The sequence below is a fragment of the Electrophorus electricus genome, chromosome 7 (assembly GCF_041902795.1).
Source record: "Electrophorus electricus isolate QZ-2024a chromosome 7, ASM4190279v1, whole genome shotgun sequence".
In the NCBI taxonomy this organism is placed as follows: Eukaryota; Metazoa; Chordata; class Actinopteri; order Gymnotiformes; family Gymnotidae; genus Electrophorus; species Electrophorus electricus.
This window is the reverse complement of record NC_137503.1, coordinates 30,915,866-30,942,887: the sequence shown is the minus strand read 5'-3', so window position 1 is coordinate 30,942,887 and position 27,022 is coordinate 30,915,866. Positions and strand designations below refer to the sequence as shown.

The following is a 27,022-nucleotide window of genomic DNA, read 5'->3' as shown; positions in this document are numbered from 1 at the left end:
ATCTATATCAATATATCAGAATTCTATATTAAATATATCTAACTTTTATAATACCTGGTGATCTAATTAGACAGAGATTATTGCAATAAATGCATTTGTAACAAAAGTAAAAACAATAGGATTTTCCTTGACTCTCTGATGATGGGAAAAGCAAATCACATCATTTGGGGATTTGTTTTGTACACAGTGAATAGCCACTTAAAAAGACACCCATGTAGTAGCAAGCTGGATCTCCTTTGGCCTTAGCACTTTGTTGTGGCACAGATTTCACTAGGTATTGATATCGGTTTGCAGTAATTTTGGACAGGACAGGTCTCAGTCTATGGCTATGATTCCCCATTTTGATTATTTGTTAAAGCTGTAAAGATATTACTTTTTTATGTCGGCCACGTAATATAGAAGATGCATTTAAACCTTTATTTTGGAAAAGTATTTACTCATCAGTGACCCTTAACATTTCTCTTGCCGACCATCTTGGGGCTTTTCGTGACGCTTACCGGAAATTTAGCCTAGCAATGACCGCGGCGACAGCAGGAATGAAATGGGAGCGGCTTCGTGTTTTTGGTTTTAATTGTCTTCTTCCCGTCGTTTGTTACTTTTTGTCCGCTGTAGTGCCTTGAGTTTCACCCGTAACAAGGAAATTGTTTTGGACTGATATCTGTAGTTAGAGTGAGGTTTGAGTGGGAGGAGGCAGGGCAGACCGACATCATCCGTCATGGTGTGGATTCCTCGCTATTAACCAGCTAACAGGCTCCACATCAAAACATTCATTCATTCATCTCTGAATGAGCACGTTTACATACTTTTTTTAAGAGCCATGTATCCCCAAAACGTACCGCCTACGATGTTACGGCGTGACACTGCCTAATATAATTACCTACCAGGCCTGATTTTTTTTTTCTTCAAATCTGGAAATTTCTTGACTTCAGCAGCACTTTTCCCCTGGACGAGGTCGCTTACCTGACCGTCGCATCCCTCCTGTGCTGGCCACAGCGATGCGGACGCGTTTATAGTCTTGATTATTGAGGGACGCCGAACAACATCGTCGTTATTTCTTCAGAGCATTAAAAAACAACTTTAAGTTAGCCACCGACACATTTTTTATGGACCTGGCAGTTAGCTAGTACCTGCTTGCTCGGAGCAAAGAAAAATGCTAAATTCGAGGCGGCTTTTGCGGTTGTCCAACCGCTCGTTTTTGGCCTTCATTTTTTTCTTCTCCATGTCTACGACGTGTCTATACTTCATCTATGTCGCCCCCGGAATAGGTAGGTGTCGGGTTATAAGATCTGTGTATGTACATGCAAAATAAACGACATTTGCTGATGGTTGCTAACTAGACTGCTAACGACGTTGCTGAATGAATCTTAGCTAGCTAAGCTATCTGTGATGTGTCGTGTAGTTATCCTGTACACACGCGTGGAAAGAAGTGCAGCATTTTAATTTGAACTTTTTAATTTGTTCCTCCGTGAAATGCTTGACTCTTGACGACGGTCTTGTCGTGCAGTGCACAACTCGGGGCTAGGAAGTGATCTCTGGTTGGCTAGCCAGCGCCCTTTCCACGGCGTTTAGTTCAGTAACGTGTTATTAAAGCAGCTGGATGTGACTACGGTTACCCCAAAGACGGCCCCTGGTTAGGACCAGCAAGTGTAGGCGTGAATACACCCAAATAATCTAAATTGTATCGCACGACCAGTGTTGCTATAAGCTTGTGCAGTGTAGGTTGTTTTTCTTGGTTCTAGAGACATGATAACGTGATGAAATGAGCCAAAATCAAGAAAAAAAACCAACAGCTAGAAAGCCTAACCGCTATATGAAATAACGAGAGCATAACAGATCACCAGCTTTATTAATTAGATGGTGGACTAATTATTTTCCAGGGCCGCTGTCCAGAAAGGCCACTTAATTAAGGGCGTTGAAGCAGAGAAAACTATTAGTGTGTGTTGAACTAACGTCGTTATTCTCCATGAGCGAGAATTTGGATGTTTTAACTGTATGTTTAATTGAGTTGGTCAAGCAAATTGCCGTAACTCCTGCGTAGTTCTGATTTAAGTATGATTTTGTGTTTGAAAACATGCCGCACAAACTACATCGTGCGACGTAGTCTCTGGTTATTATTAGAGCACCCCCTGAACATTTGGGACTGGGCGAAGTCGTACCGGTACTATGTGCTGTTGCATAGAAAATAATGCATTGGCTTTTTGCAATCATGATTTGTGCAATATTGACCTGTTACTTAAAATATGGAATTTTGCAGTGTGAAAATGATGAAGCTAAGACAAAGGAGTGAGTGCTCTGAGTAATGCCGAAATTCCTACATTGCACTTTTAAAATCACCATTTCATTTATTATGTTAATGTTTTTTAACAAATGCATCTTTATACTGGTATCATATATTCGTATAGTGGATATCAGGGTCTGTTGTATATAACTTACACCAGTGTCTTGGTGAAATGTCAGTGATCGTATGGACAGGTTGACTGACCTTGCTTGGTTTAACTTTGTATAGCCTACTGCACAGGAAAGTATTTCTAACAAAAGTGCTGTGGTTTCAAGCTCAAATTGTATGTGTTTTTATTATATAGTCATTTAGTAGGTTTATTTTTTTGTTGTTTTAGACCACTTGCCTAGTGTAGGAACTGTTTTTGTTTAGATTTGCATATAAGTCACATATTTGCATATGAGATGCATATCGGATGGATTTGCATTTAAGATGCATGTAAGCTTACAATTGTTCACTACTGTATGCTGCTAACTTTAACTAATTCAAAGCTGTTGGTGTTAAGTTCACTCAAAATATGGTTTGGCATGCAGGTACATGTGAACATTTTCTGGAATTAGTGCACATGACTTGAATATGTGTCACTACTTTGGGTTTGAGCTGGCAGTGTGGTTGCTCTGGTGATCATCGTTATGGCTTTGCTGTTTCCGTGTAACCATCATGCCTTTGTGATGGCTCCTTTTCTTTGACTACAAAATAATCAAGTCTAATGATGAGATGCAAGTCAGACTTTTTGCTTTCTATTTAGGGAAGATTCTGATGGAGCCTAATTCTTCCCCTGTGGATTATGTGCCAGAATTGGTCTCTTATTTTAAAGTTCTTGCACCTTGAACATTGTAGTTTGTACTAACCCTGAGTTAAGGTGACTGATGAACAAAATGTCTCACCGAACTGACTAATTGATAAATGATGGGCTAATGTGGATGCGGAGTCCCTTAAAGGAAAGTATTGTCAGGGACGAGTTGAAAAGGTTGAGTGCTAGGCTATGAATGTGTCGGAAATTGGGAGATGGATTGGAAAAATCACATCTGGCAGTTTTTAGAGATATTCAATTGAATTAAGATTTCAGTACTTTTTACAATACTTTGCACAATACAAGTTATTTTGAAACTAAACTTAAAAACATAGTGTTTAATGTATCAGAAATTATAAAATTACTGTTCAGTAATGCGTAATGGCTTACATGCTCATAAAGGCTGTGCTTTTTGAACTTCAGAAATGTGAATCTCATCACCAAACTACTATGTGCCCTACCCAAAGGGCCCTCAGGTACATAGCAGTACAAATGCTACGATTACATCAAGCAATGAAACCGAGTTCAGGTTTACCTAAATATGTGAATACTAGAGTGATTTTTTTTTAAATTTTTTTTTTATTGACATGATGTAGGAATCATCACCATCCTTGCATGCAGAATATGCTGTCCCTCCCTAGAAGGAATGGGGGTATCGGTTATTATTCATCACAATTCTCCCTTTAGCAATTCTCCATCAAATGTTTATATGAGCTTTTGAGTACAACTGTGCAAATACATCTTAAAAATGTTAGTATATTCTAGATAACATAATTTGTTTTACACTGTCAGTATTGTGCTTTCAATAAAGACACAAATAACAACATAATCATCCAATTTTGCAGAATTGCACATCTCTGGGATGTGAAGTGAAAATGTGATCTATGGAGGCCCCACCTCACGTCTTGGCACACTTTAAGGATCTGCTACTAATGTCTTGGTTCATGCCTTGACATGTCAGAGCTGTTTTGGGGGCATGAGGGTGACCTACTCGATATTAGGCAGCTGGTTTTAATGTTATGGCTGATTGATCTATGTGATATTTAAATTTTGAGGCATAACTTTCCTGTGTTGAAGTCTCTAATATCTAAAGGGAGTCTGCATCATCTGTCGTCATATCCCTTTTTTATTTTCAACAAGCATGCGTATTTTTGTTAGAAGCCAGTAGTATGGCTACTTTAATCTTGCATGACAGCCAGACTATAGTGTGGTCTGTGCAAAGGAAGTTCTGCTCCCCTCCCTACCCTTTTCCCTAATCCATCACTTGCTTATTCGGTCGGTTGTGAGGAAAAACTCATGAGCATCGGTGTCAGTTATGAGCAAGCTAAACATGCAAAGACTCAGTGACCTGGTTAGTTTTGACCTCAGGTTAAAATTCTGACTCATTTAGTAGGAGTCAGCAGAGTTTCATCAGTTTTGTCTATGGTGCAATAAGGCGGTTTGCTTTAACTGCAGCATGGACCTGCAAGGTAACATGTCATGTCCATACACTCTTCCAGTGCCCTTAAAAGAAGGCTTGCCCCTGCAGTTGTATGTAGAAGTACCCTGGAGTGAGTTTGCTTGGTTTCTCAAAAGGGACTTGTAAAAGTGTGCTTACTTGGGACTTTTATAGACTATTACATTTCTCCTAGTATTTAGTCTAATAAGCATTTCATCGTTTGTATAAAGTTTTATAAATAAAATTTATACATGTCTGCAGGACAAAAAAAAATTGGCGGTATTGAAAGCTGAGCATGGGCAATAGAAAGTTCCATCTAAGGCACCTGTTTGTCTGCATGGAAAAAAAAAAAATCCCACCATAATGGAATGGGATGGAGTGGAATTTGTCATGTCATGGAATTGATCATAGGTCTTCTGTACAGAGAAGAAACACACTTTTGGTTCTTTGATTACAGGGTGCAATCACTGAACAGCTTGCATACAGAACTTGTTTGGCTTGTTGTTGCTTTCTAGATGCTTCCTTTCTGAGTAGCCTGTCTCTACGGCTTGTGTGTGGGAGGCATCCAGTGTTCCATTCAACTTCACTGTTTTGCACTCTTAGCAGTCTTGAGGGATTGTTTGGTTATGTTACTTTTTTTTTCTCCCTTTTTTCACTTCTTCCCCTTCCCCTGTTTCAGCCAACACATACTTCTTCATGGTGCAGGCTCAGGGTATAATGTTGCGGGACAACGTGCGGACAATTGGGCAGATGATCAGGTCGTACACCAACAAGAACGCCACGCTTAATGGCACAGGTGAGAAGTTGCAAACATGCCCCTTTAGCTCACCTCTACTGAGACATACACTGGAATGACGCACAAGCATGCGGTGCTAAGTATTTAGGTCCCTAGATTGCACAGATTATCTCTGTTGTCTTTTTCACAGATTATCCAGATGGAAACAACTCAAGTGAGTACTTCCCTCAGCCGACAACATACCTCCCTGAGAATTTCACCTACGCCCAGAACCTGCCCTGCCCGGAACGCTTACCTTCTATGAGTGAGTTTCTTTAGCTGCAGTGCAAAAATGCCTACAAGAGATTAGAGCATGATCCTGTTGTGTTCAGGCTGATATCACAGTACGCGATGACGTGGGCTTTGCCTATGCACACTGAGGATAACGTATTTGAATCGATTGACCTTGTTGATCTAGTGGCACTCATAGGATGAAGTGTTGATAAAATGACAGGAATCTTTCAGAAGAGCTTTTAACATGGGTTTATTGTTCAAGCTCACCTGCACATGATAAAACTGCAGTGATATGTCTTCTGCCATTCCATCATGACAGAGCACAGGGCTGAAGGTGTTTGTTTATGTGTGTGTGTGTGAGAAAGATAAAGATGCTCTGAGGTTGATTCCAAAATGGCTTTTGTGCTTCTAACTCACTGGGGCATTGTTGATGTAACCAGGCATTCTTGCTATAGCAGACACACTTAAACACTGTAATGGAATGCTGTGATTGTGTCATGGGACAAGACATTATAGTCTGAGAACCTGTGTGTGTGTGTGTGTGTGTGTGTGTGTGTGTGTGTGTGTGTGTGTAGGTAGTCATGCAGCTGTTTACCTGTACCTTCCTATGTTCATAATGTGAAGAGATATTTTCAACAATTTCAAGTTGTCCCTGATTCTTACACACAGGATCTATGACCTTCAAATTGTTTGTTTTTATTATTACCAGAGCGACTCATTTGTCCTGTTAGCTGTTGTCCTGTAGCAGCTGCTGAGTGATATTTGCTGCTGCGCTGTGTTTGTGCAGAGGGTCCAATGGAAGTGAACATGACTGAGGTTCCTATGGAGGAAGCAGAACTACACCTTACACAGCTGGGCATTCAGTCAGGGGGCCGCTGGAAACCCAAAGACTGCAAACCGCGGTGGAAGGTAGGGATGTGTACGTGCGTGTGTGTGTTTTGGCTGCCTCAAAAATAACAATAATTGCCTGAACTTTTGTATGAAATGTTGGAAGGTAACATGAGTGAATGTCATGGGACAATGTCAATGCTGAATTAATGAAACCTATAGTCCTTTTTAGACTTTCCCATAATGCCTTCCATAACTAGTTATTCCAGTCCAAACGGAGCTGGTTCTGCGAGCGGCTGCTGGGAGATCACGTCTATGGGATGGTTGTTAACTTCGTGCGTTAACTGATGACAAATTCAGCCCCCATTCCTGTTGTCAAGTGGCATCTGCTCCAAGCAAAGCTGTTTTTCTCAGATACGAGATATTGAGACGATCTCTAGTTGCATTTTTAAATAGTTGTGTCTTGACCAGTAAAGCCTTCAGAGCACGTCTTTGTCTGCTGTTCAGGCTCTTGAGCCTTTAGCTAAAACAGCTTGGAAGAGGCACATGTTTGAGCGGACGAGTTAACCTCACGTGGTGTCCATGTCCTAGATATGTTGTTTTTCCTACATGTCCACTTACAACATGTGTGTGGCCTAATGATCCAAAACCAATTCATTTTAACAACCATTTTCCTACCTCTCTGTAGCCCATAGAATTTAATACCTTAATTCTGTTACTGCAGCTTTAAGGTGGATAATCTCGCAGCATTCAGAAATCACAGTAGCAACACCAGATGATGTTGATGTCTGTCTTAGTGAATGGCATTGTTGAGGGGTAATTGAGTCTGATGCCTCTGAGAAAATAAAGGAAATAAGTTGCACTGTGCTAAATTATAATAAATTTTAAAAAGAAGACTTAAAAAAATGCATATACATAAATATCAAACAAAACACAAACGCTCAAATATCATGCTAGGAACTGAATATCTGATGGGCCAATATGAAATGGATCAAGCAAAAAGTTTGGATATTCTTAGACTTTGTTTCTAAATCGATCATAATCAATTATATTATAAATGTGTTTTTGATTATATCATTAGCTTCCCAAGGCAAGAAGTCTTAAATATCTTGAATTTACAGTATGCTCCTTCCCCAAAAGTGTTCTGCTTTACTGTCAAAATTGTTGTCATTTATGTTGAAACATGAATAAGTGTTTTAGCATTGGTGTTGGTAGATGTAGCTGTAGTGTTTTGGGCTGAAAAGCACAACCGTAATGGCGTAACTTCTACTGCATACTCATTGGAAACACACAGAAAAGATAAAAACAACGTAAAGTCATTCTGTGGTTATGTGACTAGCTGTATAGCATCTTACTCAACACTATAGCTAGATATTAACTAACTCAGCTAATGATGACAAACTTTTACCTTTTAGGAGAAACATATACAGTTAAATGTGATATACATGTATTTGCTGTGACTGGTAAAGCAAGTTGTACTGAGAAGGTCCAAAATGGTCTCTTATAGGCAGTAGACACTCTTACCTATAACCACATTCCAGATTATTTTATAGCTGTATTACTTTATACCGCATTCCACAGCATTAGGCAAATTGGATTTAAGTGTCATAAAGATTTAACTTTGTCTTTTCAGTTAAACTCATGGATGGTATTGTCTCAATGCTCTTTGGATCACTGAAATCAATCTCAGACACCTGTGATAATTAGTTTGCCAGATGAGCCCAATTAAAGGAAAACTACTTAAGAAGGACATTCCACATTAGTAAGCAGGCCACAGGTTTTAAGCAATATGGGAAAGTGTCAAATAGTGCAATGGCTTGGACAAGGTATGAAAACAGATATTTCAGGAAAACTTAAGCGTGATCATCGTATTGTGAAGATTTGTGAGATTTGTGGCTGATTCAGAGCACAGACGGGTTTCTGCAGATAAAGGCTTTATGAGGGAGGTTTCTGCCTGACAAATTCATTGGATTAAAAGAGCAGCTGCTAAAATGCCGCAAACAGGCATTCAGGTAGCAAACAGGTATTTGAAGCTGCTGGTGCCTCTGGTGTCCCGTGAACCTCAAGGTGTAGGATCCTCCAGAGGCTTGCAGTTGTACATAAATCTACTATTCGTGCCACCCCTAACCAGTGCTCACAAGCAGAAATGGTTGCAGTGGACCCAGACATGCATGAAGACTAATTGTCAAACAGTCTTGTTTACTGATGAGTGCTGTGCAATCCTGGATGGTCCAGATGGATGGATGGATGGTTGGTGGATGGCCACCATGTCCCAACAAGGCTGCAACATCAGCAAGGAAGTGGCGGAGTCATGTTTTGGTCTGGAATCATGGGGAGAGAGCCGGTAGGCCCCTTTTAAGGTCCCTGAAGGTGTGAAAATGACTGCCAAAGTATAAGTATATAGAGTTTATGACTGACTACTTCCTGCCATGGAACAAAAAGAAGAACCGTGCCTTCTGTTATCTTCATGCATGACAATGCACTCTCATGCTGCAAAGAATACCTGTGTCATTGGCTGCTATGGGCATAAAAGGAGAGAAACTCATGGTATGGCCACCATCCTCCCCTGAGCTCCACCCTATTGAGAACATTTGGGGTATCCTCAAGCAAAAGATCTATGAGGGTGGGAGGCAGTTCACACCAAAACAGCAGCTCTGGGAGACTATTCTGATATCCTGCAAAGAAATTCAAGCAGAAACTCTCAAAACTCAAATTCAATGGAAGCAAGAATTCTGAAGGTGATATCAAAGAAGGGGTCCTATGTTAACATGTAACTTGGCCTGTTAAGATGGGTTTTTAAAAAAAACCAAAAACTTTAATAGCTTTGATTTCAGTAAATGTGACCTCCTTAATGCTGCAAATTCAACAAATGACCATTTTCAGTTCTTTACAACCTATAAAATGTTTTGAAACTCTGTTGTGCATAATAATTCGGAACAGTGCATTTTGAGTTTTCAAAATTTTCGGAATGCGGTGTATGGTTCCGGTGTATGGTGTCATATGCTTATTCAGATGACATGAACGAATATCTCTCTGTCTCTTTCCTCTCCAGGTGGCTATTCTCATTCCATTTAGGAATCGTCATGAGCATCTCCCCATCCTGTTTCAGCACCTCGCCCCCATGCTTCAGCGCCAGCGCCTGCAGTTTGCTTTTTATGTAATTGAGCAGGTATTCACATACTAACACACTCATGTTGAGTGATGCTGCCCTCTGCTGGGCTGTTAAAGGGGGCATGATGTTGCTGTTGGTTGGTTTTTTGGATTGTTTGTGTTTTAATGATTTGCCATTTTTCAGTTTCACTTCTGCTTGTTTACTTTGTGCTAATGAGTTGATTAATGGTCAGACTGCTGTATTTAGTTTGTTTGTGTGTGTGTCTCCACGTGTCTGTTTTCAGACGGGCACACAGCCCTTTAACCGTGCCATGCTGTTTAACGTGGGCTTTAAAGAGGCGATGAAAGACCTGGACTGGGACTGCATGGTGTTCCACGACGTTGATCACATCCCTGAAAATGACCGGAATTACTATGGCTGTGGCCAAATGCCCCGACACTTCGCCACAAAGCTCGACAAGTACATGTACATGTAAGTGAGCGGGAACACAGCAGCCCTGAAGATCACACTCCAACCCTCACCCTGGCTCTTCTTCGTTCTGTTGCATTTTCTCTCTTTCCTCTTGATTAGAATGTTGACTTTACGGGGTCTTTGTTTTAGTTCATTCTGTGCTTGCGTATATGAAGTTTTAGACATAGATGCAGTTGTACTGTTAACGCAATTTATGTATGGTACTGTTCAGCACATGCAGTATTGGTCTCCGATCCCTGCTGTACTCTGTGCTTTGGTGAATGCTTAGTTTCAAGTGCAGACATCTCTCTTCCAGTTGCCGTAGCTGATCTTTGAGGATATCAGGATGTCCTCTCTCTTTCTCTCTGTGTGTGTGAGATCAAGCCTGTTGCATGTTTTGCAGTCAGGAGAGAAATGGCTGTGATTTTGTTTTTGATTTATGAAGGGTGTCATGCTGGCCCATGTTGCTGTTGGCTGTTGAGAGGAGATCAAGGCTATTTGTGTTTATTCTTTGTACACCCCCTCTTCCTGGGAGGAGTGATGTGTTGCACCTCTGTAATAAACTTTTTCTTTATTTCTTGGTACTTTTGAGAGATAATTGATAAGGCTGTTGTTTATTTGCTCCTTTTAATATCTGACCTGATTGAGGTTTGAGATGTCATTTGGCTGTTGAAATATATTGTTTGAGTTGTGTAGTTGTCTCTGTGTGTTTTCAGCTTACCCTACAGTGAGTTCTTCGGAGGAGTGAGTGGTCTTACGGTGGAGCAGTTCCACAAGATCAACGGCTTCCCCAATGCATTCTGGGGTTGGGGAGGGGAGGACGATGACCTGTGGAACAGGTGTGTGTGTGTGTGTGTGTGTGTGTGTGTGTGTGTGTGTGTGTGCTTCAAGAGGTCAAACAGTGCATATGTTTTCAATGTCCATTGCTGTGTGGGCTGGTGCATTACTCTATGTGCCTTTACCAGGGTGCACTTTGCCAGCTTTAATGTGACCAGGCCTGAGGGGGAGATCGGCAAATACAAATCAATTCCACATCACCACAGAGGAGAAGTGCAGTTCCTGGGGAGGTCAGTTTGCCATATGTCTCTGACTCACTCTCACTTTTGCTCTTGCCCTGCCATATGCACAATTTTGTGTCTTGTGCAAAAAAAAAGAAGATAAAATTCAGTAATATTTTGGTCGGATAAAAAGGTGAGGGTCAAAAGTGACTATGCTTGTGCCATCTTTGACTACGTGGATGATGAGATCCACTTCTTTAGACTTATTTATATCATAATGACCCTTTAAACTAAACGTGTGCCTGACCCACTGCTGACGCACCTTATTTGCAGCAGTGTGTGCAATATTCTTTACGGATTGGCATACTGACTTATGCATGATTCTCTCTCTCTTGCTCTGTTTTTCTCTCTCAGGTATAAGCTGTTAAGATATTCTAAAGAGAGACAGCATCTGGATGGCCTGAATAACCTCCAGTATTTTCCAGAGGTCTCTCTAAGTAGTCTGTATAAGAACATCACTGTTAACCTGAGCCCTGAACTTGCCCCCATAGCAGAGTACTGACGTCCCTTCCGCTCACTAACATCACCTGACCCTCGGCACCTGGAAATGACCCAACACCCATGGAGTGGGGGTGTGGCAAAATGATGTACTGCTGCCAAGTAACCTTAAAACCAAGAACCAAGAGGTTAAAGGCCTGAACAGTTGAGTGTGTGACTGACTGTGTGTGTGTGGTCTTAACCCGTGTGTGTGGGTATGGGTGTGGCTGCGCGTGTCCCACTGCATGTTTCTATGTCCATGCTGGCTTTAGCTACTCCCATCATGCTACAAAATGAAAAGGGGAAGGCAGGAAGTGCCAGCATCAACAAATCAGATGTTTACTGCGAAGCCTTAACTGATTTTCGTAGGCTGTCATCACTGTCACCGTGTTCATTCATGCTGACAACGTAGAAAGCTCAGTTTTACAATCCAACAGCGACCTAGACGCCAATAAACGTTTTGTGGCACGTTTTGTATATATTGTAGTATTTTAAAGCATAGTATTTTTTTTTTTTTTTTTTCTCTACAGAAAAACTGTGGAAGTTTTGATTTCGTGTACTGTAAATTTTCTATTTTTGTTTTTCATATTTATTTCTGTCTTATATTGAGGTATATTGTGGAGCACTCCAGTGGGGTGTGTCATGTGAGTGTCATTCTTTCCACATTCCTCTGGCTGTGCAGAAGACTGCCGTTATCTCCTGCATGATGGGGACTGGTCTAAAATGCCCAGGCCTCGTGAAGGAGATGCTCGCATGGTCTCGGAATGACGCCCATCATCTTAGTGCACACACTCTTACTTTGGCAGCTAAGTCTCTGTCTGTCTTGTTGTTTTTCCACTTTTGTCCTTTTGTGTCTTTCATTCTTTATTTTCTTTAAGAGAATTGGATACCTTGCAACTTGAGGATGTATGTAAAACAAAAGGAGTAGGCATGTGGTGGTCTACTAAATATGAAAAACAAAGAAACCGTTAGCAGCTGCATGCCTTATGTGATTATTATTTTTTTTTGTTGTTGCACATTTTTGTTCCTTTTTTTTTTTTTAAAGTTTTGTATAACTTTATTTTTTTTTCCTTAAATTTATAGGAGTTTCTTGTCTCATTTGAAGTGCACTGTTTAGGGAGGGTAGGGGGAGTGAAGGATGAGGGGTTCTGGCAGGTCATTCACACTAAAACCTGCTCATCAGGTGGGTTCACAGCTGCTAAAAGCCAAAATGCCCTTCAGTGGGTTCTGGCATGACTGTGTGGGTGGGTGGGTGGGTGGGTGGGGTGGGTGGGTGGTTGGAGGTGTGGGTCTTGGAAATGCCCTAGCTCTGTACATGAAGTAGCTTGAGATGTTGCACTCTAGTTGGAATGTAAGTTGGGCCTGGATGAGAGAGTGATGTCAGTGTTGCTCTTGAATGGCATCAGAACTGTGTTTGAGAGAACTTTACACCTGTACACTTTCGAGCACTCAAACCGATTTGAAGACAAACTAGGGTTCACTTTTGTTTGTACATAGTTTGTCTTTGTATATGTCTTGAGATTTTCATGCACCATGAGTTGCTTTGTGGTTTATTCTGTTAATTTATCACGTCTGTCCTAAACGGAACTACTGTTTGGTATTCTCTTATGTTCCCTCTGTGTATGTTTGAGGGTGGGGGGGTGGGGTGGGGGTGGAGGCTCAGAGGACCACCCATCAACTTCCACAGAGGTCAGGCTGTACCAACGGTGCACTTCCGGGCACCAGCTTAACTGTTCCCTGCAGCTGTGGTATGCTCACAGCCGTGCACCTGAAGTGCCGAGAATGAGCTTGGGAGCAATCGCTTACCAGTGATACCAGCGGCGTTCTCAGGCCTGCACCAGGCTGATCGGCTCTGGGCGCTCGGCGGCCCGACGCGCTCCTGTGGGCCATCCTCGCAGCGAAGGCCTGTGTTTGTGTTCATGTGCCCAGTGGTTGAGCCATTTCCTCCAGGAGAGCCACTTGGGCTGAAGTGTGAGCTCAGTGAGTGAATGCTTGTCTGAAGTACTCTCCAGTGTTGAGTCTCTTGTTTACAGAGTCTTTTTTTTTTTTGATAGGTTTTTATCTCCCCCCCCCCCCCCCTTCCTTCCTTAAACCTGCAGACTAAAGTCTGTGTTTGATGAGGCCCAGTTGCTATGGTTAAAGGTTACGTGAACCATGAACATATGACCAGTTGACATACAGAATTTAAAAGTCCTATTATATTAGTTATGAGGTTAGGTTAAAGCTGAAATGAAGGCGACTGCTGGGGCCAAATCCCCCTTTTCCTCTCAATTTTACCGTTTTCTTTGTCTGTCCTTTTCACTCTTTTTGCCTCAATGATTTCTGTGGTAAAATGTTGAATTGAATTTGTTTCATACATTCCTCTACCAGTACAACCATTGGGAGCTTACAGTTGCAGTGTGCTTTTTGTGTGAGATTAGCTTGTAAGAATAGATTACTGTGGCCAATAGAAAAATACATTACAAAACTATTCCAATATTTAACTATTAACCTTTTTACATAAAATCGTTATTGTATACAAAAACTCCATTACGATTGATTTTCTAACTCCACCTGAACTATGCTGGTTTGACTTCACTTGGGTTGTTTTAATTATTTAGTGTTGTAAAGGCAGGCTTTCAAATCACACTTTTTGTTTGGCATAAGGGCAGGAGAAAGCAGCCATCTGGGGAATTGTATAATAGAATTATTTTGGAGATAGTGTAAGAACATTTTATGTTGCAACATGTTAAATTAACATATTGCTGTTTGTTCTAATTTTTATGGTGATTAAGGCACAGTACTCTATTCTACAGGCACTCAGCAGTAGTATTTGATGGAACATAGTCAGGAGAGCTTGCTTTCTCAAACTGCAAAATGTGTACATTACTTATACTTGACATACATTATAATAACCTTTACATCAACATTGTGTAATTGTGGTGAGCTTTCACCTAATATAAAATAACTGAAAGCAACACACGCAAATGGTTAGATATGAGGTATAAACCTTTCTTAATGAAGGCGTTTACAATGTGCAAATCACATTTAGTAATCTACCAAAATTCATTACATCTCACTCATCTCGTTATAAATGTCTTAATAAAGGGTACATTTTCACAGCCAGGTGTTTAGCCTGCTGGTGTATCCCCACATTTCTAATTTGGATTATGCCCACAGTGTTGTATACATGTATTTTTAGAAGGGTTTGTGAGCAGTTGCTTTTGTGAGGAACCCATATTTACTTAGTCGTAACTGTGAAGAAGCCTGTGTTCGATACTGTGGTCTGTCTGCAGGTTTAAATCAATTTAATTTCACCTGCCCCATTCCCTTGCCCCTTAAAAATAGAAATTACACCCCATCAGTTTTCCATTTGTGTGTTTGGACAATAAAATTTATAGAAAGTTTAAAGATATGTTCACCATTACATATTTGTAACGTAGTGTTACAATTCTTGCAGTATTCATATTTGTGCCTTGAGTTTTTCTTTCCCTTACATATTTGCATTTTTGGTTGAGAGATGCAGTGAGGTGGTTGTGGATGATGTTTGAAAAACAAAAAAATTATGTAGAGTGCACATTTATTTTTTAAAAGGTTTTTGTTGAATCTGGAGCCATGTTTGTAGACCTCTGCTCAATGTCATCAGTCACAGGTTCCAGAAGACAAGGGTAATCCTTTCATGTTTTTGTAAGTCTGTATGTGAAGGTCACACTAAAAAAGTGAACAGCAGTTTCAGAGGCAGGATGTCTTGAGTTGCTTTGACAGATGTGTACAATCCAGGCTCCAGATCTTTTTGTTTTGCTGGTCTGTTCATTGCGTTACCAGTTTGTTCACTGCGTTACGCTCTGTAATGATCATTAAAAGAGTTTATAGTTGAAAACCTATTCTTGGAGCAATCTCCTTCTTGGCTAGGTGTGTTTGTCTTGGTCTCCATTTAGACTCTTCATTGCCGATCTTTTGGTGGTGTGTTTTTATTTGACTACCTGTGAGACATTTGTGTCTTTAGTCATGCACTTTGGACACTACAGCTGTCATGGTGTGGGAGAAGGGGCTGATGAGCAGGGCAAGGGTGTAGTGGCGATGTTCTTCGGCGTGTGCCTCGAACACCACCTGGAGTCACAAGGTCAAGTTGCTTAGTCCACAAATGCTCTCACGAGACTTGAACTGTATCCAACCATGGTACTTATGTGTTATGGATGGCCCCTGAATAGTCCATCATGGCCTTATCTACAACTGGTCCATTTATCTATGGATAGATGTGTCTATAGAGAACATAAACGTTCTTAAATATTTACTTTCCCTCCTTGGGGGGGAAAATGCACTTGGTTAGCATCCAGAAAAAAAGGATTGTTTGTCTTTCCCTCATGGTATTTACTGAATAAGCTTGTTTTGTTGAACATCAGAGTCCAGTTTACACACTATATCTCTTCAAGGGAAACCATGCTAACTATTTGCCCTTCCCCAATTGTCGGAACACTTTTTCGATTAATAAAAGAGATGAAAACTAATGGAGCCCCTGCATATGTCATCAGCTGAGGAAGGTTCTTATTTCTTTTTATAGAGAATGTCTACTTACATCAGCAAACTCGTAGAAAGGTGTGCGACCTTCGGCCTTCCAGTAGGCCTTGGTGTCAAACACCACGCGGTATATGCCAGGTATAAAGTCCTGGTCTGTGATAAGCTCATGAACCTCACCTGCTGTATCTGTATTCCTGGAGTTTGGGGGTAGGAACAGTTTAGTAAAATATTGAGCCAGAAGGTGGGTGAAATTTAAGAGAACGGCTGAAAATGGTTGTAAAGCCTACCTTTTTACATAAAGTATGTTGATGAGGCCATCATAACTATTAGTGATCACACCATCTTCCATAATCTTTGTGCTACATTTTGGTGGGTATGATTATTTTGTTTCTACAGTATTCAGTTTCTAGTCATGTTTGCATGCTGTTTTTCTGCTGCGTGGCATTTTGTTCTTACCCATGGGCAACCTTTCCCCATGTCCCGTCAGCACCTTGGCGAAAGACCTGGAGTGCCACGCCTCCTATAGGTATGCCTTTCACTGCATCCAACATCTTCACTGTCAGGGGGCAATGTGTATCCGAACCACCATGAAGATTCTAGATCAGTAAATGGCAAAATCAGCTTTGTATAGCTTATAAGCAGAGCTGGTACATTTATAAGCATCATGGTATAGTTTTTTCCTAATGTAAGTTTCAATGTTTAATGCCAGATTTTATTCTTTGTTTGGTTGCTTTACTCATTGTGCCTTGCTCATAGAACTTTACTTAACTGACATTGATCAGCTACATTGTTAGCAGTGAAGTGATGTTACATAAGGGAGAATAAAACTGGAGGAACAAGGGGTTCTTCCACCTCAGTTAAAATAGGCTAAAGGGTCTTTGCGTTTTCTAGTAAGCTCTTAGTTCACATAGATTATTTTTTCGTTCTAATAAAAAAAAAAAAAAGTGGTGCCGAGTCGGGTTAATCCACTCCTGAATCCAAAAAGTTTGTGTTCCATTCTTCAAGTCTTGCATTTAAATGATGAATAGTGATCATCATACTGTTCACTAATGTTGCCACCGGATATCCTTTTTTTGGGGGGGCTCCAAATATCCTTTTTTTGCTTATATAACAAACAAGTCGGAACCATCGGCAGGAAGCGTTTACATGTAAACATTCGCGATGAATTTTAGCTCCTTGAGTACAATTCCAGTCATCATGTTATACTTCCAGTTCTGCTCCAAGCCTTTCCCACAGCCAGCAACACATTGACAAGTTTCAAATCCAGCACTTTGCATAAAGCAATATATTATTACAATTGGCAGGTTCACCTCTACCTTGGCTATTCCAGCCCTTTTCCATTCCATTTATATTATATTCACACAACAGTATGCAACTCTCCATATATGCAGTTCTCAAAATAACATTTTATGGCGTATTTAGCAGTAACCTTACAAATTTATTACTTTTTGCTTAAATGTGCATGCAGAATGTTTCAGTTTCAGGAGTGTGGTGATCACATGGAATACCTGCTACCTGTTCACTTGGTTGATTCAGTAACTTACCACTGGGGCAGCCTGACAGAAGAGCAACAAGGAGGCAAGAAGGGAAAAAATCATGGCTTTGGCCATGGTGTAGGACTACAAACAGTATGTTTTGACAGTTCTGCCTTTTATACACACATTGATTCCCCCCCCCCCCCCCCCACGTCAGGTGACTCCAGGGAAAATCTGGGCCGTTTTGTTGACACAGGGAATGTGTCATTCCAGTCAGTCATCTATGTGGGTGCTTTCAGTTAACTTCGTTCAGTAACATTTGTTATATAGGTGTGTCATAGAAACTACATGACATGGCAGTGATATTCCTTGAAAGAAATTTGTGAAATTTGCTTATCAGTACAATCTTTGACTATCATAACCCACACATTTTAGTCATACATTTTCATTCAACTGAGAAACAAGTCTCCCAAGAAACGAACATTCCCAGAATGGAAAGATATGAATCAGTAATCATTGTTCTCGGAATAAAATGTGGCTTCTGCAATAAAAGCTTGAGTAACCATTAGTAACCTTATTTTTTATGTAACCTTATGTTTTAAACTTATAACCTCATCTCTGCTCTCTCATCTCTGCCTCTGGGTGGTGCTGACATTTTTATTATTCATGTTCCAAAGATGGCTGATCTTGAATAGAATCCTAGAATAATAAGAGCTGTGATTCTTTATCAAGTGTCAGAGCATCAGTTGAGCCCTTGCAACAAAAAGACATACATATCCATATACTATTCTTTCACATTCTACAAAATAAATGATTGCAAGTTTTATTTTTAAATGCCCACATTAAGGAAGTCTAAATAAGGCATATTGAGCATTCTAATGTAGTTTTAATCTAAAATCTTAAAAAAAGTCCCTTCACCATAATACCAATGATATGCTGTAAAATGATTTCATACTACTCTTGGTGTGTGTACTCCACATACATGCACATCTATCTATCTATCTATCTATCTATCTATAAAATCATTTCTAACTTTTGTCTGTAGCTAGGAAATCCTGTTTATTTCCTCTCATATCCAGTGACGGACAGAATCAATGAAAAACTGAATGATGTAATGTTGAAGTGAGCAGCATTCACACGCCCTCTATTTTCTGGGCTCTTTTATGAAACAGATTATCTGAAAATAAAAATTCAGTAATCCATGTATGTTTTTAGCTGTACAGTAGTTGAAGCAGTTCCAAAAGACAAGGAGAAGGTGCTCCAGTAAAGCTAATAACTACAGCAGCAGTAAATGCCAAAATACTTAATGACCCAACATTACAGGAGGAAATAGCAAATGCTTTTTTTCTTGTGGAGAAAATAAGCTTTATTGATTGCAAAGCCAAAAACTACAAAACGTTGCTTTAAATGAGCAAAACATGCATATTTTTTACAGTTTGCTTACAAGTGCCTTGCCAACATTTAGATACTTTTGTAATAGTTTCTTTTGACCTTAAAAGATCGTTGAAGTTTATTTTTATAAATATGCATAACCCAATTATTAAACCAATTATTTCAACAATTAAGATTAGATACAAAAGAAAGAACACTGAATTGGAAGAACCCAAAAAATGATTTTCAGCAGTACAGTTTGGTAAAGCTGTAAATATAAAAATAAGTTTTATCTCTTAAAACCAACAATTTTCCACTGAATATTCCCTTCAGAATATTTGGGATATCTGGACAAATGATTGTCCTGAGAAGAAAAGGTGAGCGCTACCATGAGTCCTGTGTCATGCCAACAGTGAGGCATACCGAGACCATTCATCTGTGGGGTTGCTTCTCATCCAAGCGAGTGGGTTTGCTCAAAACTTTGTCTAAGGACACTACCATGAATAAGGAATAAGGAATGGTGTCAAAACATCCTCCAAGAGCAATTTGGTGATGAACAATGCTTTTACCAGTATGATGGAGCACAATGTCACAAGGCAATACCCAGGGGCTTGGTGAACAAAACATTGAAATTTTGTGTCCATGGCCAGGAAACTCCCCAGATGTCCATGACATTGAGAACCTGAGGTGAAGCCTCAAAAAGAGGGTGGACAAACAAAAACTGTGAACACAGAAACTGTGATCAACTCCAACCACTGATTAGGCAAGAATGGGTTGCCATCAGTCAAGCTCAGAAGCTGATTTCCAGCATACCAAGGCGAATTGCAGAAGACTTAAAAAAAAGGGTCAACACTAAATGTTAAGTCTTTGCTAAAACTGGATGTATTTGTCGATTATGAAATGCTTATAATTGTACTTCACTATACCATATAAACATCTGACAAAAGTGTGTGTGTGTATATATATATATATATATATATATATATATATATATACACACACACACCCTGTATATACTTTTGCTCATTAGTTAGCTTTCACTTGCTACCTTGCATAAACTTAATAAAAAGAGTCTGTAAGCTCTCAGTGACTCAGGTACTTGACTTGTAATCAAAAGGCTGCTGGTTCAAGCCCCACCACTGTCAAGCTGCCACTGTTGGGCCCCTCAGCAAGGCCCTTAACCCTCAATTGCTCAAGTTGTACTCAGACATAATTGTAAGTCACTGGAAAAAAGTGTCATAAATGCCATAAATATAAACTCTTGTAAGTCCTGATAGGTCTGATTGAAATAGATGCTATCTGTTACTGTCCTGGGCTTTGTAATCAGCAACCAAAAATGCATCGTGGTTTGGTTGCATTAATTGATCAGGTAACTTCTATAAGTAGGCATTCTTCCCTACTTGTCAATTATTATGCATGTACACAGGCATCATGTGTGAAAGGAACAGGTAGGCCTCTTCAGTGGTATGGTAGAGGTCTTCAGGTCTGGCAGGAGTTTTTCCCTGACTAATGTTTTCTTGTAATAAAGAAGGGAAACATGATTCTTTCCGTGCAACTCACTTAATTTTACATGCCCCTTTAGTGTTTTTTTTTTTTTTTAATGTGAACTTTCATTCTGATTTAAGAAACCAAACATAAGTTTTCCAGGGATGAGTGCCTTGAGCTCCTGTAACCTTGAGCTTCTGTCTGCCTTGCTGTCTCTTAACTACTATGGTAGGTGTAGTTAAGCTTCCTGGACTGGTTGGACTCGGACCGCCATCCAACACAATACCTCCCTGCATTATAGATGCTCCATCAATCATTCCCTGTTGTTCTAGAGTGCCCTGTGCTATATTATCATTCTGGAAGATTAGACCCTCAACACCTGTGGGGCCATTGATTAGGTACATACCCTGTGCAGGTCTCTCAGCAAGAATCACAGTGTTTGGTACCTGATGTTCCACCAAATAGTACAGAGGTTGCTGCTGTACGAGCAGTGTTTGACTAGTATTCATGGGAAGAGCATCTGATTTGTTGTTAGTTTCAGTAATGACTGAATTATTGATTATATTGGTAATAGCTGTACTCTGCTGTGGTGGAGGTCTTAGATATTTTGGAGGCTGAAATGTATTACCGGTGATAATGCTTTTGATGCTCATATCCACTAACTTGACAATGTGTTCATCATTGGTAGGTGATGGACTTGCCTTTGCAGGACTGCAAATCTCTGCTAAAGTCATAAATCTTGGCCCCAAATAATTGAGGAACTCTAGGTCATTGTCTGACTCGAGGCTGGAGCAACCCACTGAACCAGCAGTTGAGCCTTGACCTTCATAGTTGAAGATCAGCAGACTGTCCTCCTGAGGAGGATCCCAAGCTGCATAGCTTGCCTTCTACAAAGTAAATTAAACAGTTAGAATTCTGTAAACTAAAATACTTAAAAAGGAACTTACATATAGATCTTCTACCTTAGAGAAGTATTTATGTAGATAATCAGAGCCAGGCCTGTGGCAAGCATCAGCAGGACTGGAGCGCCCACTTTGACCGAAAACACGTAATGTCGGTTTTCCTTGCACGCTTCAGACACGTCACCTTCCTGACAGGTGCATACCTTCATCTGAAGCTTCTGTCTCTCTTCACAGCCTAGACCCTACATGTCAGAGATCTCCACAGTCAGCTTGTATAAACCTGCCCACAGCGTCTCCTTGGAGGGGAAGCTCACTGTTGTTCCTTGGAATGACAAATAAGTAATTACATGTGCACATTAAAAAAAAAATCTTTCTGGATCTATGTGAATGAAGGAATTATGCTGTAGTTTACCACTGATGATTCTCGGTAAGCATAGAAGCAAAAAATAAAAGTATGTAAGAAACTTGAGATAGAATAATGATTTGTGAAGTGCAATGCTGTTTGTTTTACCATTTACAGGAACCATCTCCCATTCTCCTCGAGTCTCTTCCTTTATCAGAACAAATTTGTAAGGCTCTTGATTGGGATAAATGTCCTCATCGAATACGGTGATATTTATAACATTAGTGTCAGAACATACATTCTCATAGGTGCTTGTCAGTTTGGGACAGTGGTCATTTGAATCTTCAACTTTTAAAGCTATTGTTCCAGTAGCTGTCTTGAATGGCAAATCTAAATAAATTAAAAAATAAAATTACAGTACAGGTCTGTTGTAATATAACATTCTTTTAAGACTGTTAGATTGGATTTTTTTAAAAAAAACAATAGGTCATAATTGCCTTCAATCATGCAGATTATCTTTGCTATGTAGATTCCATTGACCACAAACTCTGATTCTCGATCTGGAATCTTCACAAGTTTAACTTTAGAAGTCTTCTCATCAATGGCTAGCCAGTTACCTGGATCATATGCTTTCACATATCTGCATGAAATGTGTTTTCATAAAAAGGTAAAGAACATTTTCAGATTAAATATTACTGTGATTTTAACTTCTTAGTCCTTAAATATCTCTTATTATTAACTGATGATTTTTTTTTTTTTGCACTGGAACAGAACTCACCTGATATTTTGAGCAATTTTTCCAGTATCCAGATCCACAGCAGGAAAGGAACCTATGATCTTGGGAAGATTACTTTTCTTTGGGTCCTCCAACACAGGCAGCACAAGATCTGAAAACATTAGGCCTTTGGATAATTTGTTTACAGTGATTTTAATTGGGACGCTTGTCTCTCCTGATGGGTTGCCAGGTTTCGCTCCTGCTCCTATTCCTTTTCCACCGATGAAAGGTGCTGCGTTTGAAACAGCCACATCCAGGTTCAGCTCTTTGATGTTTTCATAATCCACAGCCTGTGTTTATCCAGCAGAGCGGTGGCGTTGACAAAGAGAAGACATAAGCAATGCCATTTTAATATTTGCTAAACAAAGTTGTACATTATTTCACTTGTCCTTGGGTAAATCTGAGTATTTTTACCTTGATGAGTTTTAGAATGCCTTCATTGGTTTTAGGGTCAGTTTCTATACTAAATAGCCCATCTTCGTTACCCTTAGTGATTACAAAGTGAGCAAGCCAGTTATCAGTGTTTTCCAAGTCTTTATCCAGGGCTTTGATTTTCATAACAACCATACCAGCAATGCCTTCCTCAATAGTGCCTGCAAACTGATACCAGAAAGACCTTAAAGATGAAATATCTTTCCTTTAGCGTTCTTCATAATGGGTGCCAATGGATACACTGTGGGATTTGCTAGGCTGTATTCTTACCTCTTCTTTTTCGAGAGTAGGAACATTGTCATTGATATCCAAGATCTGAATCTGCACTGTTCCAGTTCCTGTGTAGCCGTTTGCAGCTCCGTCCATATCCACACCCTGCACTACTAAAGTGTAGGCATCATGGGTCTGTATGAGACAGAGTGTGTGAAGAAGAAGACATCTTAAGTTATTGTTGTATTAGATTTTGAATTTGTTAATATTGGATAGATACTAATTTAACTGATTACAACCTAACATTAGCTCCCTACCCCAGTAATGCCTACCTCTCTATCCAGGGTGTGCCGTCTAACATAGATCTTCCCAGTGCCTCTATCAATGGAGAACATGGAGCCAGACCCCTCTGGGGTTTGCTTCACTATACTGTATGCAATTTTTGAATTGATGGTGCCGTGCTCATCTGCGTCTTCTGCACTTATCTGCATGACAGGAGTTCCTGTAGTTGTGTCAGAGACATAGTAACAAATATTGATAGTTAATAGTACATTACTATGTATAGACATAGTATCAAATATTGATAGTTAATAGTACATTACTATGTATAGACATAGTATCAAATATTGATAGTTAATAGTACATTACTATGTATAGACATAGTATCAAATATTGATAGTTAATAGTACATTACTATGTATAGACATAGTATCAAATATTGATAGTTAATAGTACATTACTATGTATAGACATAGTATCAAATATTGATAGTTAATAGTACATTACTATATATAGACATAGTAACAAATATTGATAGTTAATAATACATTACTATGTATAGACATAGTATCAAATATTGATAGTTAATAGTACATTACTATGTCCAACTGAGAATAATATGGCCACCTATTTAAAAAGTAATGTATCTACTACTGTTTTAAGACAGAAATATACATTTTACTAATAATGGATTCTTGTTCACTCTTTGAATCTGTTTTCATATTTATATAAATAAAAAAGTATGCATTATACTTTGTTATAAGTAATTCAATTCTGTTTGGGTTAAGGTAAAGATTTAAATTAAATACCTATTTTGCTTGATTCATTCACAGACCCTTCGAAAAACTTGAACTTTGGCTGGTTGTCATTCTGATCTTCAACCAGTATTCTTAGTGGCACTTCTTCCTCTGCATATGTGCCATCTGTGTACTTTGCGATTCCTCTTAGCTAAGCAAGACATGATGCCAGTATTTACCACAATTTCAGTTAATCATTGTCAAAGTTGAGTTAAAATCTATTCTGTATAGTAGAAAAATCCTGGAACTCACATTGTATTGTGCTATATGCTCTCTGTCCAGAATGTCAGTGATTCTTACAAAGCCGGTTTTGGGGTCAACAACAAAGAGGTTATACGGCTTCTGGTCTGCACCAGGTCCTTTCAAAAAGTACTCCACTGGCCTGTCTTCTGTATGCCTATCAGAATTTATCTGGAAAATATTTAGAAAATATTTACTTCTGGTAATAGCAAGTTATGGGTTACATAATCTTCTTCTTTCCCAAAGGCATTTGAATATTTTATTGGTAGGTCCCAAATCCATTTTATCCAATTTTACAATAGCTGTGCATGGTGTGCTTGTTAAACCCTGTGAAGTGGTTAAAACTCTCTGCATCTTACATTATCCATCACTAGCATCTGAACCCCATATTAATGCACTGGGTAAATTGGCCTTTTATCATTTTGGTATTGTTGCCTGTCTTCACCCTACACTTAGCATGCTGACCCATGCTTTCACTGGCTCCCATCTTCATTATTAAAATGTTCTTTTTTATTGGCCTTCTTTCCAGCACAAACAGACTTCAGCTTCTTCAGATCTCAGCTGTCAGAGTGATGGCACACTAAGCCATGCACACATATAGTCCCTGTTCTTTATAAGTTCCACTGGTTAACATTAGTTCTCTGCTTATATTAAACACAAACCTCTGCTCAATGCAGTCAAAACCCTTCATAGCCTTTCATGGCCTGAACTTCTGATTTTCCTTTAAAACACTACAAAACTTCTTTCCTCAACACTTTTCCTAACCAATTATTAATTTTTCACTTTTTGACAAGATTTTACTTTTTTACTTGATTTGCTTATTTGTTCTTCTGGTCATTGTTTGGTTTCTGTTTTGTAAAGCAACACGGAGTCTTTTGAAAGGCACTATATATGAATGTAAAATATCAAATTGTATTCAGATTTACATTTTCAGTAAGTTGATCTTAGAGAGATAGAATTTCTTAAACTTTAAACAATGAAGATTTACCAAGCTTTTTTTTTTTCCAATAAAAAAGCTTGTGATGACGGTGATGTGTTCAACGTTTGAAACCTGTCCTTCAAGTTCATCTATGTTCCAAGGCAATTTCTCCCATGTCATACCATGAACTGACAGACTCATTCTGCGATTTCTTACTTTGGCTATGAACTCATGTTTTGTGTAGTCAACATTTTCGATGAGTTTTGAGGCAGGGAAAATCCATTCTCGCTTTTTTCGTTGAAACCCTTCCCAAATTTTGGATACCTGAAACATAAAATGTTTTATATGTAGGACACATTTTCATTAGATTTCAACACACCATACTCAATTTATTCAGGAGTCATGTAAAGATTAAAGGCATCAATATGTGAAAATATTAAAAATCATGTAAACATAAAAAATATCTTAAGAAGATATATAAAGTATCCAGACAAAACAGATTTCTATCTTAGTAAAAAGTGACTCACACATCATCACCGTGGGCATAAAAAGCTGGAGCTTCTGTGATTGGCTGAAATTAATAATTTAGTAACTGGATAGGTACTGACATGCATAGATGGTTGAGATAACGGCTGTGTTGCTTTTGTTAAATGTTGAAAGAAACATGGTTTTTATTTGTAACTGGTCCAAAGGTGTGTGTTTAATATGCAGCACATCTAACAGACTGTCCAAAACAAAGAGTTTCCAACTACAGATAACATTGTGGGTTAATGGGTGCAACTGATTGATCATCAAAGTGATGCTGGTTTTAAGATACACGAATACCACAAACATTTTAAGATGCACAAATGCTACTGATGTATCGGAAGGGTGCACAGGACACTCACTGGGGGTGTTGGTGGGGGTGAGCTGCATCAAGCAGAGGGAAGAGTAGACCGTTAATTAAAAATAATAATGATAAAAAAGGGGCTTCCACCCTGCCTCTTGTAGAATTGTGCACTATACTGTGTGCAATATACTGTGACCAATGACAATGAACATGTATGCATGCTACAACTTGCAGGCAAGTCATATGCATGCATGTGCAGATGGAATAGCCTACAAAAATTCTCTATAAACTAATTCTGAAGTACTGTTAAGCAGTACAGTTTGCTAATCTTGTGCTTTAGCTAAAATATTTGCAAACCAAATTCATATGTTTTTTTGTACTTCTAATCAAAATATTGATAAATCTTTTTTCTACCTTACAGCACAGTCCTTACCATTTAATATGCTATCTTTAATTAAACATCACTAGGGTATCACTGTCTTAATACATTAAGGTAATGTAAAACTTGAATTAAAAAAATATTTAAAATATTAGAATGTTTTTTTTTTTTATGTGACTGGACAGAATGTGTTACCACTCAGTAATGTTTACATATCTGACACCAAGCAATCTGTGGACATATTAAATTTAAATGTAGCTGTATCTATGAAAATAATTAAAAGTAGACTACACAGAGGAGGGATTTTAAATTCAGACTTTACTTTCTGTGTGCCATATTCATATTCACATATTCGTATTTAGCTCAAATACATAGTCTTGTCGGCTGTGTTGAACAATATTATTATGACACAACAATATTTCGTTGTAAGTTATGGAGCCAGTCTCCCCATAGCGCTAGCTATACTTCTCAAAATATTCTGTTGGAATTCAGGTGTTCATAATAGAATTGTGACTCACCATAGTCATGCACAAGAGCATGATCAGAGAGAACCTTGTTAGTCGGAGGGAAACCATGGTCATCTGGGGTCGGAGTTCACAGCCACTGCTTTCTGCTAATGTCTTCCAGCTCGCCTTTCGCTCAGGCT

The 27,022-nt window shown here is 39.3% G+C and overlaps 2 protein-coding genes and 1 pseudogene across 3 annotated transcripts; 1 reads left to right on the top strand and 2 right to left on the bottom strand.

The window, feature by feature from the left end:
• The first annotated feature begins 380 nt into the window (after window positions 1-380).
• On the top strand, window positions 381-15,306 carry b4galt6 (UDP-Gal:betaGlcNAc beta 1,4- galactosyltransferase, polypeptide 6). Of its 2 annotated transcripts, none has more exons than XM_027023806.3 (9): window positions 381-1,265; window positions 5,189-5,305; window positions 5,436-5,549; window positions 6,306-6,427; window positions 9,399-9,503; window positions 9,742-9,929; window positions 10,625-10,747; window positions 10,874-10,975; window positions 11,321-15,306. In XM_027023806.3, the coding sequence occupies exons 1-9, from the start codon at window positions 1,151-1,153 to the stop codon at window positions 11,466-11,468; spliced, it is 1,134 nt and encodes a 377-aa protein (XP_026879607.1). In that variant the 5' UTR covers window positions 381-1,150; the 3' UTR covers window positions 11,469-15,306. The 2 variants fall into 2 exon arrangements, with proteins under 2 accessions (XP_026879607.1, XP_026879606.1); XM_027023805.3 differs by having other exon boundaries at window positions 486-1,265; window positions 9,399-9,515.
• Window positions 15,307-15,377: 71 nt separating this feature from the next.
• On the bottom strand, window positions 15,378-17,572 carry ttr (transthyretin (prealbumin, amyloidosis type I)). Its single transcript, XM_027023817.3, has 4 exons — window positions 17,485-17,572; window positions 16,397-16,536; window positions 15,999-16,134; window positions 15,378-15,532 (listed from the first exon to the last, which is right to left on the bottom strand). The coding sequence occupies exons 1-4, from the start codon at window positions 17,548-17,550 to the stop codon at window positions 15,425-15,427; spliced, it is 450 nt and encodes a 149-aa protein (XP_026879618.2). The 5' UTR covers window positions 17,551-17,572; the 3' UTR covers window positions 15,378-15,424.
• A 2,527-nt stretch (window positions 17,573-20,099) lies between these two features.
• On the bottom strand, window positions 20,100-26,903 carry LOC113585987 (desmoglein-2.1-like; annotated as a pseudogene).
• Between the last annotated feature and the right edge of the window lie 119 nt (window positions 26,904-27,022).